Below are 16710 nucleotides of genomic sequence, written 5' to 3'. Positions count from 1 at the left end.
TCCGAAAGCACGAAAGCTTAGTATAAATCAGCCGACGAAATTTGTCGGGCCTTGCGTATCATAGGCCTGATGTCTTCCTGCATGCGCGCTTATCACTTTTAATAATTAAACAATGTAGGGGCGACTGACAATGAGCCGACTACGTGCGGTGCACCGCCATTTCCCGCAGTTGGAATTTACCCGTCGCTCGGCTCGATCAGGACTAAAATCGTCGCTGAATGGTCAGATTTTATCGTATCGCAAAGTAGCTCTGTGGGTGAATTTTATAGTCCGAATCGTCTCGGGGAATTACCGTAGAATTTTAATCGGTTGTAAAAACTGTTGGATCATACAAGGTGGTGTAATTAATTACCGAACAATATTACGGTAGATTTTTTGGGTCTAAAATTCGCCGAATATTCTATATTAAGCGATGAAATTTAGAGAATTATCGAGCTGGAATGTCGGCGGAGGGTCGATGTGTCATTGCACTATGTAGAAAATATATCGACTGGCCTTTACGCCGTGGGTATTAATAAGTAATTTTAGCTGTTTATGTTCATACTCGACGATACGGTGAAATCGTTTGGATAGGAAACTATAGTGCACGTTTCCTAAGTACGTATTTGAATATCTAAGAATCCAATTCGACGTATCACCGATAGTAAGAAATAAAAGAAAAATTATACGGATATCTACGTCACCGCAATGAAAGGTAAGCGCTCATTAGTGCAATTTGCGGTAATCGGTTTTAATTGAAATTAAAACAACTGTTCCGGGAGTATACGTTCGGCGATAAAAATTGCCAAGATTTTTGATTAATCAAAATTTTGAGAATTCTAATTTCAATACCGTTCCATTTCGGGTGATTTGTTTTACGGAAATCAGTTTAATTTCATATTTGAAACTGGGGCAGGAAGAATTATTAACGCCTGCGGCGATCTCGCGAGGTTAAACGGCGTTTTAAACGACGTCGTTTATCAACCGTGGGATTTTTTTTTTTTTTGCCCTTCTTCCTCTGACCGATCGCGTCACTCGTCGGGAGGGAAATCACCGGCGAAATAAGCAACTTCTCAGATTCGTTTTATGGGCGATGGCGAATCGTGAGAAAGTAAACAGTTTTAAATGAATATTTACTTGCCAGTCGATGGTCGATCATTACGCTCCCAGCCTTGAGCTAAACGATCTACGTTCAATTTTTTTTTTTTATCCTATGTAATCAAATAAACTACAGATTTTTTTTCAAACTTTTCTCTCTACCTACTTCTCGACGGTCGGTTTTTTGCGCAACATTTTTTTGCAGATTGTCATTACTTACGCGTTACAGCTGCACTCAGCGGTAAATTTATTTCCAGCCAAAGTTTGCTTCAAATTTTCTACTCTTCGAATTTTTACCGTTATTAACGTTTTCCGATCAAATTTTTGTCAAATCAATGTCCGCTGCGGATGTAAAAATGAAACTTTGCGATGCAGCGATAACCGCGAGCGAAGCGTCAATTATAGGTTTGTATTTATATCCTTTAACGTTGAACTGCAGCTCCGTTATTCTAGTAATCGAATAATGAATAAGGAATCGATATTATTTAGCAAATTAGAGGTACATAAGCCGATGCGCGTATATAACTACCCACGACCCTGTACGTGTAGATCCCACTAACGGCGCATCGCGACGCCAGGCGTCGTCATTCGACGCGTGACGTCCAAACGCGACGCACGTCAAACTGCCCGCTGGTTTCTGAACCAGTTGAGCGGACATTATACACTTGAGGGCAAATTCACACACAATTTAGGCGTCGGTCGAATGGATTTTTCGACCATAAATCAGCGTCCCAGATACGGAATAAGGTATAAGGAAAATTAATTCGATTCTCTGCAAGAATTCTTTAGCACTCTGTACGCACTTGAACGTTTTCGTATGTTCACTGCAAAATTCATCGATTATTCTTGCACCTTCCACGGCGAGATGTTACAAACGATAGAGAAAACAAAATTTATGTTTTTTGGTCGATTTCGATGTTTCAACAATCGAACGTTTTTACATTTCACAAAATTCTGCGAAGAATATCTCCAAGAAGTTTAGACGCGTGCAATCATAATTTTGTGTAAACTTGCTCCTATAAATTATTTCGCGAAATTTGTAATTTTTTTTCCTCATTCGTTCCTGCAATTAAATCGTACACGTGTGTATGTGAAATTATTTTTCACACAAAAGTAATAAAATATCTCGTGCAACGTAATGAGACTTGCTCTTGTTTTTTTTTTTTTTTTTTTTTTCGGACAACTTCGAAGTATCGCAATAATTATTTACAATCGTCTCGTGCAAGGTTCAATTAATTAATTGACGACCTCACTGACAGTGAAAATAATAAATAGAAGAATTCTACTTCCTGTTACAGCGATTTTGTCAGAATTTGGCGTAAACAAAAATGCCACGATTTCTTGCCTAATTGTCGAATATCTTTGCCCTCGACATTAGTAACAATAAGAACCGTCGAAGTGGTGAGAAATATATTTGTATATACGATATAAATAGAAAGACGTTCCAGTTCCAATAGTCGCGTATGTAGGGCAGCCCGACAGCCTTTAGTGTAAATAATTGATTTTTGCACTATCCCCCAGAACTGTACACGTGTGTGACACGCGTCACTTTACAGACTTATCTTGCACTCATATGTGCATAAATTGTGCGACATACTTATTACGCGTTCTGTGTTTTGCTCGATGGATAAAATCCTACATGAAAATATGTGCGTGGATGGAAATTTGTTTAACAATGACGCAATTTGGTCGTTGTATTTAGGAGTAGTTGTAATTATTTTCAACATATCTTAAGTACCGCCAGCAATTCGTTTTTTGGGAAAAACTATACTCTTCAATAATTCATGTGTTATTATCCAGGTGAGTGGTTAAGTTTTTTGAAATAAAGGAGAAGGAACCGCAAACATCAAAAGAATGATGCAATGTTGAGGCGTAAGAAAGAAACGAAGGACTTAATGTATACGTGATAATTATTCTCTGTAATTCAAGTTAAACAAAACGCACGTTTGGGATTCACCGCATGCGTAACCGACGAGTGAATAACCGGCCAATACGTAGCTGGAAACGTGTTTATATACTCGTAATACACGGAAAAACACGGATTACCATAAGTGTAGCAGATTTTACTTACACACAAGTGGTTATCACTGTTTTTATAGTGGATTCTAAATTTTACGAAGTATATTTCAGCAGAAGACGCGATGTGTCCCTTTTGTTTCCTTTAATTTTGAATAAAGTCTGCTCTTTAATTCACTCCGTATAAAAGTTACGTGAAACAATTTCAAGGTCTACAAGTTCCGAGAATTCTTTTTCATCACTTTTTTCCTCTTCATTTTCCCCCGTTACTCGATGCTGAAGTTTTTATGATTAATTATGCGACAATTGATAATGTAATTTGAGTTCAGTTTAAGTAAACAACTGTCACGAAATATTGTCCTTCGTTTTCACAACTTCTTTGACGAGACACGTCCCTTCGCACCCACGCCTGCGTTCAAAGACAGTTTGCGAAAATTAGCAACGTGCTTTCAGACCTGCAGATGAACCCAAACACCGTTAGACAGTGGCTTCAGCGAGGGGAAATCGAGAAGTTGGAAAATGTGGTACTGGAAGGTCGAGGAACCCGATTGCTGGGTGAAAATTCCCCGGACCTTCGAACGCGGGTTTTCCTAAAGGGCCTGCCGATCTACCTGGTAAATAGTGCAACGGACGCGGCTTCTCTTTCCGCGAATCATGCGATCTTATTCCACTTTCCGTTCGTATCCGCAGACGAAAATCAGCCAGGTTCACGACGCGACGGTACGCGGCGCCCTGGGTGACGTCCAACGGCTGATCCTCGACGAGCCGAAGAAGAAATTGGCGACGTCAAAGGACTCCGCGGGTATTCCTCTCCTTCACAAAGCCGTGTACTATGATCACCAGGACATCGTTGAATATCTGGTAGAAAATTACCCCGCCACAACCCAGCAGCGGGACAGAGTGAGTCTGACGGTTTAACTTGTCCAAAAGCTCGCGAAATCCTTGCTTATATATCGTTAGACTCTAGTTTTTCGCACCTCTGCCGTGTTCCTCGTTTCAGCTTCTGCTGTAAACCACCTGTTTGTCGAGTTTCAGGTTCGTGTCCGGATCGCTTAGCGCGATACGTCGTCTTAGTCTCGAAAGCTCGCCTCTCTAGTTCGCGAATTCCGTCGATCGTTATCCGTTTCCGCTTCTCGTAATTCGTCAATTACCGTTCCGTCTCTGAAAAGCCTCAACAGGAGTTAATAAATATCGCTCGTCTCTATTTTCTCCCGTCTATTTCTCTACTACTCTCTAATTAACTTTCTCGGTGTGTCAAAGCATTGCGCTAATTATTGCCTATCGCGTCATTTGCTTCCGATGAAAGTTAATTATCGTCGATTTTTGCGCATAAAAATTATTCGCTCATCGTGCACTATCGGTAATAATCAATTCGACGAATGTGTCAAGAATAATAATAATAATAAATACCAATCCCGCTATATCTTTTCGAATATATACAGTCAATAAATTATACAATAAAGTTTGTAGCGAGGTGTTAATTAATCGCGTTCTCCGGCGTGTGAAAGGGAGAATAAATCGCGAAGCTTTCGAGCGTTACCCCGAGTAAAAAATCTTTTTTGCGCAGGAGGGCAGAACAGCGCTGCACTACTGCTCAGCTTGCGCAACGCCAGACATCGTTTGGGAGGTCCTGGTGAAGGGTGGCTGTGACACGAGTCTCTGGGACAAGCAAGGTCATCCGGCAGCTTACTACCTCGAGCATACGGGGGAGGTGGAATTGCCCGAGGTTGAAAAAATGCAGGGAAGAAAAGTTTACAGCTTTAAAGAGAGTGAGTATATGAGTATAGGATCAGCCGGTGATCGCGACGAGTTTTTCGATCATTGTAAGAAATGCATTGTTCGCGGTTCTCGAAAGGGGGGAAGGAGGGTGGAAAAAGTGGTGAAATACCGGCTTGTTCCCCATCGTTCGGCGTAATTGCGAGGCGAAAATGCCAGCTGCGACGTAACTCACACTTACTACGTCTTGCGTCGCAAAAGAGTTTAACACAAGCCCCTTCTACCTATTCTGAGCTATGCATTAGGTACGTTAAACTTATACCGATGCCGATGATCGATAATACGTAAATTCGTAATAGGTGCCGAGCTCGTTTACAGACACAAAGACGCAATAATGATATTATGTAGGACACGGCGAAATGCAGGAAAACGTTCATCGATTATTTTGTGTGAAAACGCTGCGGATCCGCCGGAAATAATTATATTTTAGGAGTAATCAAGCCGGTGACGATCACTCGTTTGTAATAGCCGTTGGAAAGACACCGCGGTGACGATTTTCCGTACGTCTTTTCTGGCTCTCGTTCTTCTTCCTTTTTGCGACAAGTTTGAAAATCATCGGAGAATATTACGAAAATTTCGTTAGATGGCTCCTGCTTCAAGGAACCCGTGTTACAACATCGCAAACTTGTCAGGTAAAACACACTGCTCACCAATGGGGCAGCTCGTGACGGGCTGTTTTAATATTTAGTGGTGGCAACAGCAGCCGGCTGCAGAACACGCGATTTGCGATATGCTATAAGGAGCATAAATAAGTATACGTATGTTATTCCCGGCGATCGGCGGAAACGCCAACTTTTATCATCTAATTCCACATCCTCTGTATCGCGGTGTGACATTGTTGCTTTGTTTCCATGTTCGTTTCTCGGTATTTAACTACGTTTTTAATATCAGCACGGTGTACCCCACCATTATCACGCCGTTCAAAAACCTACCTAGTATTCGGTCGACAGCCGAGGTCCGTTTTTTGCGGCTATCTCTTACTGATAAAAAGCAAAAATAACGGAATACTTTTTACGACTTGAAAGCTGGTTTAATGCGCGTGGGTGTTGCAATATCGTAAATCGTGCGAGCTCACTTCTCCCTACCTTTCCTCAGACTCGGTATGCGTTCACCTAGATTATAACTAAGCGATAAAATATTTAGCGACCTACGAAACACGCGATTCTCTTGCTCCGAGGCACACGGACTTAGGCACACGAGGTAAACGTTTGCAGTCACGGCATGCCCCATGCATTTTTTAAAACACCTCTTCCGTCACTTGACTTCGCCAAGTTCTCCGCCAGCCCGCGGTGGTTGAACTTTAACAGTTATTTGCCGATGAGATGGACACAGACGCAAGTTTCGGAACTGCGAAAGTGACTTGAGCTTTTTTTCTGTACCCGAAATGTTCGATTTTCAGCATTGGACTTCAAGCCGTCGAATATACGGATATGGATTCATAATCGGGACATCGGTAAACTGCAGCAAGTACTATGGGAGGGCCATGGGTTGAAATTGCGGTGCGAGACGAGCAACAATCCTCGAGTCAAGAAGTTTTTAGAAGCAGTGCCGTTCATAATGGTAGGCAAACATTCGAGCATGGTGTTCGTTAACCACGACAATTCGTTGTTCAAGCGATCAGTTTCCATCTCCCACAGGGCACTGTGAAAGACATTCATACTGCGACAGTTAAAAACGACGTTGATGGGTTCAGGCAAAAAGTGAGCGATCCCGTTTGCCCGGTAATACTCACCAGCAAAGATGCCAACGGTCTGAACGTTCTCCACAAGGTAAATCTTCGTCAGTTAAATAAATGATTCCGGTCATTCCATACTCGAAGCAGTATTCAATACACCAAATGTCTTACCTTTTTCTCAGGCCGCGGGATTGGGGCATACTGAAATTGCCCGAGAGATCCTGACCAGGTGTCCTGAGACGATTGATATGCAAGATTCCGAAGGCAAGACTCCGCTCCATTATGCCGCAGCCCTGAAGGATGACGGGATCATGTACGATATGCTGGTCCAAAGCGGCGCCAACGAAAATCAAATGGATAACGTTAGTCAATACACTGATATTTGATTGCAAAGTTAACAATCACAAAAAGCCCACCGTCAAATATCCGCCAAACACTGCAGCCCTATTTTTTAAGTATACCGAATTATCATACCCACAGAGACAAAAGACAGCGTCCTTCTACAAGAACCGACCGTCGGACGTAGACGCGACAAATTTGGTCGTCATACCAGAAGCACCGCGCGTTTCCGGTACATCTTACCCGAAGAACTGGGACTGGCGAATCTTGGAAGCTGGAGAAACAGTTGTTAGAGGGGTGAAGAAAGCTGTGAGCAACGCGGACATTGACAGTGCTTTCGGGAGTCCTGAGGCACCCTCAAAGTCGGAGGAAAGCGAGAAGGAAACGTTCGGGGTAATTGAGATTCTATTTGACAATGCGAGCTCCGGGTTGACCGTCGAAATTAAGGGTGATAGATTCCCGAAATCGAGTTCCCGATCATTTAGCTAGCAACGCATCTCTTTTTCAGAATGGTTTCAAAGACGATGGGAAGGATGACTTGGAGGAGCAGATAAAACTCGCCCACGACGAGCTTGAGCACAAGGAACCAGAGAGGAAATCGGAATCCGAGCCAGAAGCGGAACCGGAACCAGCGCAGGAACCGCAATCTGAAACTGGAGTAATAACAGAATCAGATCCAGAACCAGAGAAAGAGCCAGAGCCAGAGCTAGAGCCAGTACCAGAGTCAGAGACAGAGCCAGAGCCAGAGCCAGAACCAGAGACAGAGACAGAGACAGGGTCTAAGCCCATGGTGGACCCGTTAAAGGAGGAAACTGAGGAGGATTCTTCGGACGATGATGTGGTGGTGAAAAATTCCAAGATGGGTTCGGAAGGCGAAGCTAACCGGGAAGTCAGGGAGATCAAGGAAGCGGTTCTAGATCAGCACAAGGAACAGGACGCTCTTGGAGAAGAGACAAAAGGGGACCACGACGAACGAACTGAACCAAGCACCGGGGATTCTGGACTTGACGATACGGTTCACGAGGATGATCAGGTTTGGGGAATTTCAGGCAGCAATTGAGATGTAGAAGTTGGAAAGTATGATCGGAGGATTGAGCTATTGAGCTTGCGATGCGGGGAGAGATATCGTAGTTCGACTCAAATCAAGCTCTCTTCGTACAATTAATGCTAAAACTGGCGTACGGGTTTTTCGTACGATAACTAACGATGTCGAATATACTAGTCATACCATATTATGATTATTGAAGATATTTGGAATGAAACATCGGCAACGTCTGGCATACAGTTTATCATTCATGTATGAAGGGTGCAAAATATGTACACGAATCGAATTCGGTAAAGAATTTTGTTGAAAGTTTGAAAATTCATTTTCCCGAACACTGATTTCCTAATATTGAAAGATAATTGTTTCAAAAATGATTCATTGCATTCCAAACAATGAATTTGATTTAAAAAAAAAACACTTTTCTATATCAATAACAGTTGTCTGTAAATCATCAATATAAAACTCTGACCCCAATTAACTGCGGAAAATAAACGATGAATGGTTCACACTTGTATTTTATTAATTCATTGCGATAACGCCTGCACTCCGTGTCGTCCGATTGCTCGAGGTAAATTTTAGCCCGCGTGCAGAATATGCGGGTGACAAGAAAATAAATAATAGATGAATACATATGTATATATGCAAAGAGATATATTATCGATTGTCCTTCCACTGTACGTGACGCATTGCGAATCATGCGCAAGCCTTTTGTTTGTCCAGGTGATAGTCGGTGAACACGAAGAACTACCCGAAGCCGAGCTGAACGATGGAAGTATGACGGTTGATCCAGAAGTTGAGGATCTCGTTGAAAACGGGAACATGGAGCAGCTCGCTGCTTTGGTGCTCAACGGCGAGGGTCGCAGACTCGTCGGAAGGCATTCGAGCAACCCTGAACTTCAGGCGTTCATCGATAACGTCCCTGCCTACATGGTGCGTTCTTTGTCATCGAATACACAAACAAACCCATCCGCGCGCATAATTTTACTCGACACGTTTCTAAGGGTTGGCGTGACACACAGAGTTTCGAATGAAATTGAAGACTGCACAAATTATCAACGCCGACACAGAACATTTCTCATAGTGTACACGCATACAGCTATTAAGCACGTGGACTTTGATAATTTACAGGGAAAAATACACGCCATTCACATGGCGGCGCGCGAAGGTAACTTGCGAGACCTTCAGGGGGCCTTGGATCGTCGTAAATTTGCAATTGCAAGAGACGGCTCATCGCCAAACGGAGCAACGCCTCTGCACGTGGCCGTAATATTCGGACACACCGGTGTAATAAGGTGAGAAAGAAAATCGTTGAATCATTTGCAACAGTTTTTTCTCCCGCGGTATAGACTTTACTCAAGCTTGTCGCATTGATTTTCCAGCCAGTAATTTAAGACGTCTTGACCTTTCGCTTGGCCGCCAAACCGTGAAACGGGTGTGACATTCCGCGTACCGAATGTGATTCCTAATCGCAACGTACATACCTCTCATAACTAATTTAAGGATTGCTATTGCTTCTCTATTCTGCGGAGAAGGTCGAGCTGTGTCGTCGATATCCTTCCACGCCCTTCGTTCCAAGTCGTGAATCGATCAGCCGGCCTGACACCATCGCGAAGGAATTTTTAACTCACGTTTTAATTCTTAATCGACATCGAACTCCGCAGGTACCTTGCTGGCAGGTTCGCAGAAACCGCACACGCTCCAGACCGGGACGGTAGGACGCCTCTTCATTACGCAGCCACCCTCGCCGACAACGGGCATTACTACAACCTCCTTCTGCACCTCGGAGCGAATCCTATGGTCCAAGATAACGTGAGTCTGGACTGCGGATCGAATTATTTTTCACGTTTCTACTTTGATTTGTTTTTTTGGAAGAACGGTGGCCAATGGGCGTTTCAATATTACGAATCGCTGATATTGTGGGTTTCAATTTTACACAGTTTGGGCACAAAGCGGATTATTATAAAACTAATCCGGAGGACTTTTCGCATAAAAAATTACTGCGGGATTTCGGGGCGCACGAAAAGATTGCCGACGAAATGTTGACAGATAAAGGTACAATAAGAGACCCTTCTTCAAAGTATTTATGAGGCACCGTAAGTCACGTGGAATCTTTTCGCGTGTCGCAACTAATGCACTGAAATTATTATCACCGCTCACGATTCACGCTTATCGCAACTGAAAATAAATGAATGTGTGTAAACCAAATGTAGTAACAACCTAGTAAGAACATCGAATATTGTTACAATTATGATAAATCGCAATGACTTTCAAGTTTTACTTTGTTGCGCGTTTTTATAGAGCTTTCAAAAAGTTCATTAGTATGACATTTTTTCCAACGACGTAAATTTTCGCATGCTGCAGTTGTCAGACCCGAGGAATCGATGGAAAAGTGTTACAAATAGTTATCGCATAACTTCACTGTTGAAATTAAGAGTACGTTGAATCACGGTCACGTCAATTTATATTTGATTAACACATAATTCTGGAACAAACTGTATTCATGATTATTCAATAAAATTCCTCGACATCTTTTATCGTGCAAAGGCTTGATCACTGCCGCAGGTGTATTCTGTTGTATCGGAACAAATTGAGGCGTATTCAATTTTGAATTGATAAAAAAAATGGCAACACTTGAGCTGTTTTAAAACTTGATACGAATGAAAAATGTAAAGATAGATTCCAAAACGTTACACTTTCACTGTACGAAATCTATTTTAACGTTTACGAGAATTGTTTCTGACAGTGATGGTTACGGTAATCTGGAATTAAAAAACCGTAGTTGAGCTATTACTGTAAATATTTTGATTCTTATAACCGTTGCATATAAATCACTGAAGTTGTGTATCGAAAAACAAGAAATTGCTACTACCAAGGTGAATTCAGTAAAGTACGTTATAAACGAGAAGAATACTAAATCATCGTTCAAGAGTTTCCATTTCAGCGTGACTAATCGTTCATTGTGCATCCCCCAATGCAATCTGTTGTATATCACATTTTCTAAATGTTTGTAAGTGTGAACCTGACGTCAGGAAATCGAATGTCTAGCAAAGAGTTGAATGTTTTGTAATTGCTAATATTGTTCTGGTGAAAATTGAACACAGTTCCCGGAGGAGACACATATTCCGCACGGCGCGATGTGACAGAACCGGAAACCCTGGTGACCCTGGAGCGTTGTTTCAAGCTGTTGGCAGGTGGTGGACGTCGAGGTTCATTGTCCGGGTTAAACTCAACGAATACTGGTATACTTCTAGGGCGGTACCTGAAACGCCCAGTTTTTGAAATACTGAAGCACCGTTTGACACGCTTGGATCACAACCTGTTTGACCTTATCTGGCCCGCTCTTAGAAAGTACAGTAACATGAACAGCAGCAACAGCTCAATCGGGAGTTTCGTAAGCCTAAACAGTTTGAGCTACGTTCGGCCGTCAAACCTGGACGATGAAAATTTCCCGGGCTACATTATAGTACCGGACTACGAGAGTTACATCGTGTTCGCGGAATTGCTGGAACCGCTGATCAGAGACTTCCATTGCGTGACAGTGACCGGCGAGATTCCGGATCACCTGGACTCGCACTTCTTCGATTCGGAGCGGTCGACGGACGAAAAGTCGCACAGCGTAGCCGTAGTAGAGAACTTCGACCTGGACCCGACCTCGAAACACATGTTGGCCGGGGTCGTCGAGTGCTGTCGCAACCTCGAGGCCTATCCGCTTCCCCTCAACCTCACCGTCAACCAGCTCGAGGAAACTGAGCGCGACATAACGACCGAGTTGATGAGCCCCGAGCTCGCCAGTTTCATGGCCGAGGGATCTAGCGAGGACGAGGCCGGCACCTACTACACTCTAAACGAGGTTCTCGAGCGACCGAGCGAGGTGCGCGCGCGTCTCGCGGCCGCGGGCCTCCTGCTGTCCCTCGACCCGCACACCAAGAGTGACGAGCGGCGCCTGCACGGCCGCCACTGGCCTTACGGCCGTGGAGTCTTTGTTGCCGCGGCAGGCGACCTCGCAGTCTGGGTCAACGTGCAGGATCACCTCAGAGTGGTGTGCTGCACGCCCGAGGATAACCCGGGGCAGATTGGGAGGGCATACGTGCGGCTGGGACGAATAATGTCGGTGCTAGACGCGGGACTGGCCTTCAAGAAGGACCGGAAGCTGGGCTTTCTATCGTCGAGACCCACTGTGCTCGGGAATACTCTCAAGTTCAACCTCGTCGCTAAACTCCCGGAGCTCACGAAGGAGCCTGGAAATTTGTGGCACCTTTGCCTCGTCCGGGGACTCAGCATCAGGGAAACCATGCAGAGGAACACCGTGAAAATTAGTAATCAGCAATGCCTTGCTGTCACGGAGTTACAGACCCTTCAAGACTTCTGCAGGGCCCTGCTGAACATCATAAGTCTCGAAAAAGAACTCGCCCTCAATAATTCCATGAGAATTGCATCCCTGATCGCTAGTGCCTTCCGCAAACGAATGACCAGCTCGCGCCGGTCCCGGATTAATAATAATAAAAATTAGTAAAATCATTTGATAAATGTTCGATCTATGGGTAATATTTTGTTGTAACGAATCGCGTGTTTATAGGTGGATGTGCGTTAAATGTCAATTATTAATATAAAAATACCAATTTCTTACTTAAAGTAAATGTGTAGAGTTTTTCAACTCATGTATCGCCAAAGTTGTTAAATACGTGTATATAGTGGTAGAGGTGATAACGAATAGATCGTAATACTATTTATGTGAACTCTCTATGTGATATCGAGGCGGGCTGAGAACCATAAGGGCGTAACCCATTATTATTTTCGATTCATGCGGAAATTCACCTTTCTCAGTTTTGTTGCGTTCGCCCGTATCGCAGTAAAATCATCGTTTGCTGAGATATTTGAGGGTTACGCCTTTTCGGTATCTAGCCCTCGATGTAAAGCCCTTGCCAATGTTGTATATTTAATCGTTGAATTGTAATATGTGGGAGCATTGAATCAAAACCAATAAGTAGGTATATACTCGTATACACAGTATATACAGTATTATAAGAATATCTTGTTGGAAAGATATGTGCATGTGAACTCGTTATTTTCTACTATTTTACATACGTTGATTTGATATTATGCATATGAATTATACACGTGTAAATTAGACAAAAAAAAATGTTATATTGATGGCAGAATTTTAATGACAAAGATGTTGGGGCAGATCAGTAATTTGGATTATTAGGCACTGGAAGAGCTGAAGAATTTGTCATATCGGGTTAGTAAGATTATATATTATTGACTAATAAATATGCGTATAATTGGATATACGAGATGCCTTTGGTGTTTTGCCATAGTATAATAGCAATGACTGCTAATAGTAACGATGACAATTTGTATCGCGATGTGTAAGAAAAATAATCCTGTGTCTAATATTTCTTTATTTCATTGATGGCAAGTCATCAGCGTGCATTCGTATAAAAAATTAACAAAGCTTTATATGTCACGCATGAATCGATGTTTACAAATGTTACAACAACAACAACCATATGGCGGAGCATATATCTTTCCAACTCGATTTATAAACATAATACAGATACCGATTTTACCATATAATCCGATATTTGCTGATAGTATACTTATTGATGTTCATGGACTAACTTAATAATTGGATAATCGATACTATTCTCGCCTTTAAATTTGAGGATGGTCTGATAGAGCTTTCGCCGTAACCCTGAACTCTGTTTATCTCTTTCTCTTCATGTGTGCAGTGTGCAGTGTATTGAAAAGAAGAAACCTAATACTAAGACATGACAAATCTCCGCTTTCTAAATATATTTGAAATTCATACTCAAATATTGCGCGAAATAATTATAATACTTCAATCGATATTGACTGTTGTGTATCGAAAGCAACGAAAACCTCAACGAAAACAATGACAGTACCGCAAAACAATAAGCCTCTTCTCAAACAAATTTTACACCACTACTACTACTACTACTACTACTACTACTACTACTACTACTACTACTATATATACGCTCATATATCTGTATAACCCACAAGAGACACACTAGTTTTCAAATTTTGACGCACTGTTCATTTAATTGCAAGAAAGAACCGACGATGTACCTTCTTGGAAGTAAGAATGTCTTATTCGTACCAAAAATAAACCAACTATTAGCACTTTCATACTAATTGCACGTCAGTCAACGTATATAATCTTCATACTTTTGGAGCGTAGATCGTCAAGCAATTACCGAGCAGTGATACCGAGTTTTGAATTCAGCGTCCTTTTCAAACACCCTTTTGCTCGACACTGTGTCTACTGTGACTCGATGTCATCACCAAAACTTCTCCGAATTTTTACAACGTGATGTCTTGTGTTCGTTTGCTTTCTGTTTTGGCATGCTGCGTTACGTGCTCTGTTCCACATCCAACCCATTGTCAGAGGTACTGGCTATAGCCCTGCTGTTAAGTTCATCGAGTATCAACCACAAACACCTAAGCCAACTAGGTGCTTTGTAAATGCTCGTATTAACCGGAAGGGCTTTGTTACAGTTTACCTCTAGTGTTCGCTCAGGTCACAGAATCGAACTAAAACGCAACTATACGTTCTGTAATCAGCAGTGATTGTCACAAGCTTTTATACTCCGAAAATATCAGACATTCCTATCGATGTTTTCCACGCCAGATAAATCGTTCCTACAACTTTAATCGATTTCTTTCGTTCCAGGAGAGTCCACGATCGACATCCCCATTTTTCGAACCGACGAGGGCCACTACCTCGCTTCTTGTAAGTAGAATTATACTATCATACACATTATCTCTCTGTAACTCCTGGCAATAAAAATATCTCACTCTAGCCCTTGGTGATCCACTGATAAAGGGACTAACCGAAGTAGCAAACACCCGCCCTAAGGATCCCGTTACCTATCTGGCAACGTACTTGTACAACTTCGCCAGCAAGAACAAGCCAAGAGTGAAAACTCAGGTAAAACTCACCCGGCACTGGATGAACATTTCACTCCATAATTTCTCGTAATCCTCTCGTCATGTTGCTATCACAACTCGACTCTCCGCTTACTACCGTAGGAATCGAACGTCTTGATAATATCGGAACGCGAGCAGGAATCCCATGAACATCCAGCCGATGATGACGCCGGTTATCCCCAGAGTCCGGATTCGGATGCTGCCGATTCCACCCTGAACAATAATTACAACAGGGTATTAATTCTATGCAAATGTCTGTTTCATTTTTCACACCAACAGTCATGTCCCGTTGATTTCTTGCAGGACGAGCATGGCCAGAGTCTCCTGCACTTTGCCGCCGTTCGTTCCCACGCTGCAAACGGATTATTCCAGTTTCTACAGGAGTCGGACGTGAACGTCGGTTTCAGGGATGAGCTCTACAGAACGGCAAGAGACGTCGCACACCAAGCCGGAATCCCGGAGAATATTGCTGAGATTGATCGCTGGGTTGTCTACTTGGCAGCCAGAGGTGAGATGATTAAGATTATCGGGAATAAGCCTGATGTAATTGTTTGTCATACTTACATAGTGATATATACCGGTGATTTTTTCGCTTTCAGGTGAAACCGAAAGACTCGTAGAGCTTCTGCTCGAGGGATACGACCACATCCTGGACGTCAAGGATGACGGCGTGCAGATCATCGACGTTGCCACTCAGCGAGGACACGAGGCCACCGTTCAGTTCCTTCAATCTATACCAAACTTTGTGGCAAGTATCATATATGTAAAATAATTGTGGCACAACCGTTTCTTCGAAGAACAATTTCCGACCATTTATAAGTCTTCTATGAATTTCACTCCTTGCAGTCCCGACGTGAAGAAGTTCATCAGGCAGTGCGACGGGGTGATACTAATACCGTTAAAGAGCTCCTGAGCGACGGTAACGGAGGAGGCCGTCTGCTGGCTGTGGGAAAGAATTCGATGGGTCGTTGCGCCCTTCACATCGCGACCCTGGGACAGCACGTTGAAATGGTCAAGTTTATTGCCCAGAATTATCCTGAGACTCTGAAGATCGGAGATAACGTGAGTGTGAATTACGATGCAGGCTTGAGTCCATAGAGTGTAATTTGAATCGACAATGTAAAGGTAATTACAATACTGTATTTAAATAATGTAAATTCATTACAGCTAGAGCGAACTGCCCTGCATTACGCGATGGGCGTCGAAGCTGTAGAAGATTTGAGTAACGTTTTGATCAAGTGTGGAGCAAAACGAGTTCATAAAGATTTGGTAAGACCGGTAATTGCCGAGATCCATCGATGCGTGAACTGCGAATTAGAACTGAGAGCGATTTTTATTTATCAATTTCAGAAAGCACGACAACCGTCGTACTACTTTATGAACAAATCTGAGATTCAAAGACTTCAAGAGGAAGAAGAGGAACTATTGAACAATTAAGAATTGCGAGGTTGTTACAACACCAGGGATTTAGTTATTGTATACAACGAACGATCAGGATATACCATATAGTATTATGTGATAATATATAAAGAGTATAACAATTAACTAAATATTTACTACGAGTGACGAAAGTATGACCGATATATACGCTGTATGTCGAATACCTATATCGGGACCGTTTAAAATTACTGCTTCGACACTGAACGAGATGCAAAAATTTTATAGCCTGGGTAAACTAAATTAAATGTATGTCAAAGTAAACATTTTGATTATGAAAAAAAAAATAAAGCTGATATAGGATTCTGGGAATGTAAATGCGCTTTATACATCTCGCCTCAATAATTCCAGCGTGCCAAAAAACTCGAACAAGCCGTTGGTGTGTGTAGAT

General features: G+C 42.7%; 1 protein-coding gene across 5 annotated transcripts; it reads left to right on the top strand.

The window, feature by feature from the left end:
- Positions 1–180: 180 nt before the first annotated feature.
- On the top strand, positions 181–16637 carry LOC124298594 (uncharacterized). 5 transcript variants are annotated; one of them, XM_046750792.1, is made up of 22 exons: positions 181–221; positions 3547–3707; positions 3784–3993; positions 4661–4862; positions 6269–6429; positions 6507–6638; positions 6727–6906; positions 7025–7276; positions 7392–7916; positions 8649–8858; positions 9057–9220; positions 9590–9737; positions 9866–9980; positions 11030–11167; positions 14626–14685; positions 14756–14883; positions 14985–15116; positions 15186–15390; positions 15482–15630; positions 15729–15944; positions 16050–16151; positions 16233–16637. In XM_046750792.1, exons 2-22 carry the CDS (start codon positions 3555–3557, stop codon positions 16317–16319), a joined length of 3669 nt encoding a protein of 1222 aa, XP_046606748.1. In that variant the 5' UTR covers positions 181–221; positions 3547–3554; the 3' UTR covers positions 16320–16637. The 5 variants fall into 5 exon arrangements, with proteins under 5 accessions (XP_046606748.1, XP_046606745.1, XP_046606747.1 ...); XM_046750789.1 differs by lacking the exon at positions 181–221 and adding an exon at positions 401–694; XM_046750791.1 differs by lacking the exon at positions 181–221 and adding an exon at positions 1637–1824.
- The last annotated feature ends 73 nt before the right edge of the window (positions 16638–16710 follow it).

This window comes from Neodiprion virginianus, chromosome 2, assembly GCF_021901495.1.
Source record: "Neodiprion virginianus isolate iyNeoVirg1 chromosome 2, iyNeoVirg1.1, whole genome shotgun sequence".
Classification (NCBI taxonomy): domain Eukaryota; kingdom Metazoa; phylum Arthropoda; class Insecta; order Hymenoptera; family Diprionidae; genus Neodiprion; species Neodiprion virginianus.
The sequence above is the reverse complement of the archived record's forward strand: the minus strand, read 5'-3'. Positions and strand labels throughout refer to the sequence as shown.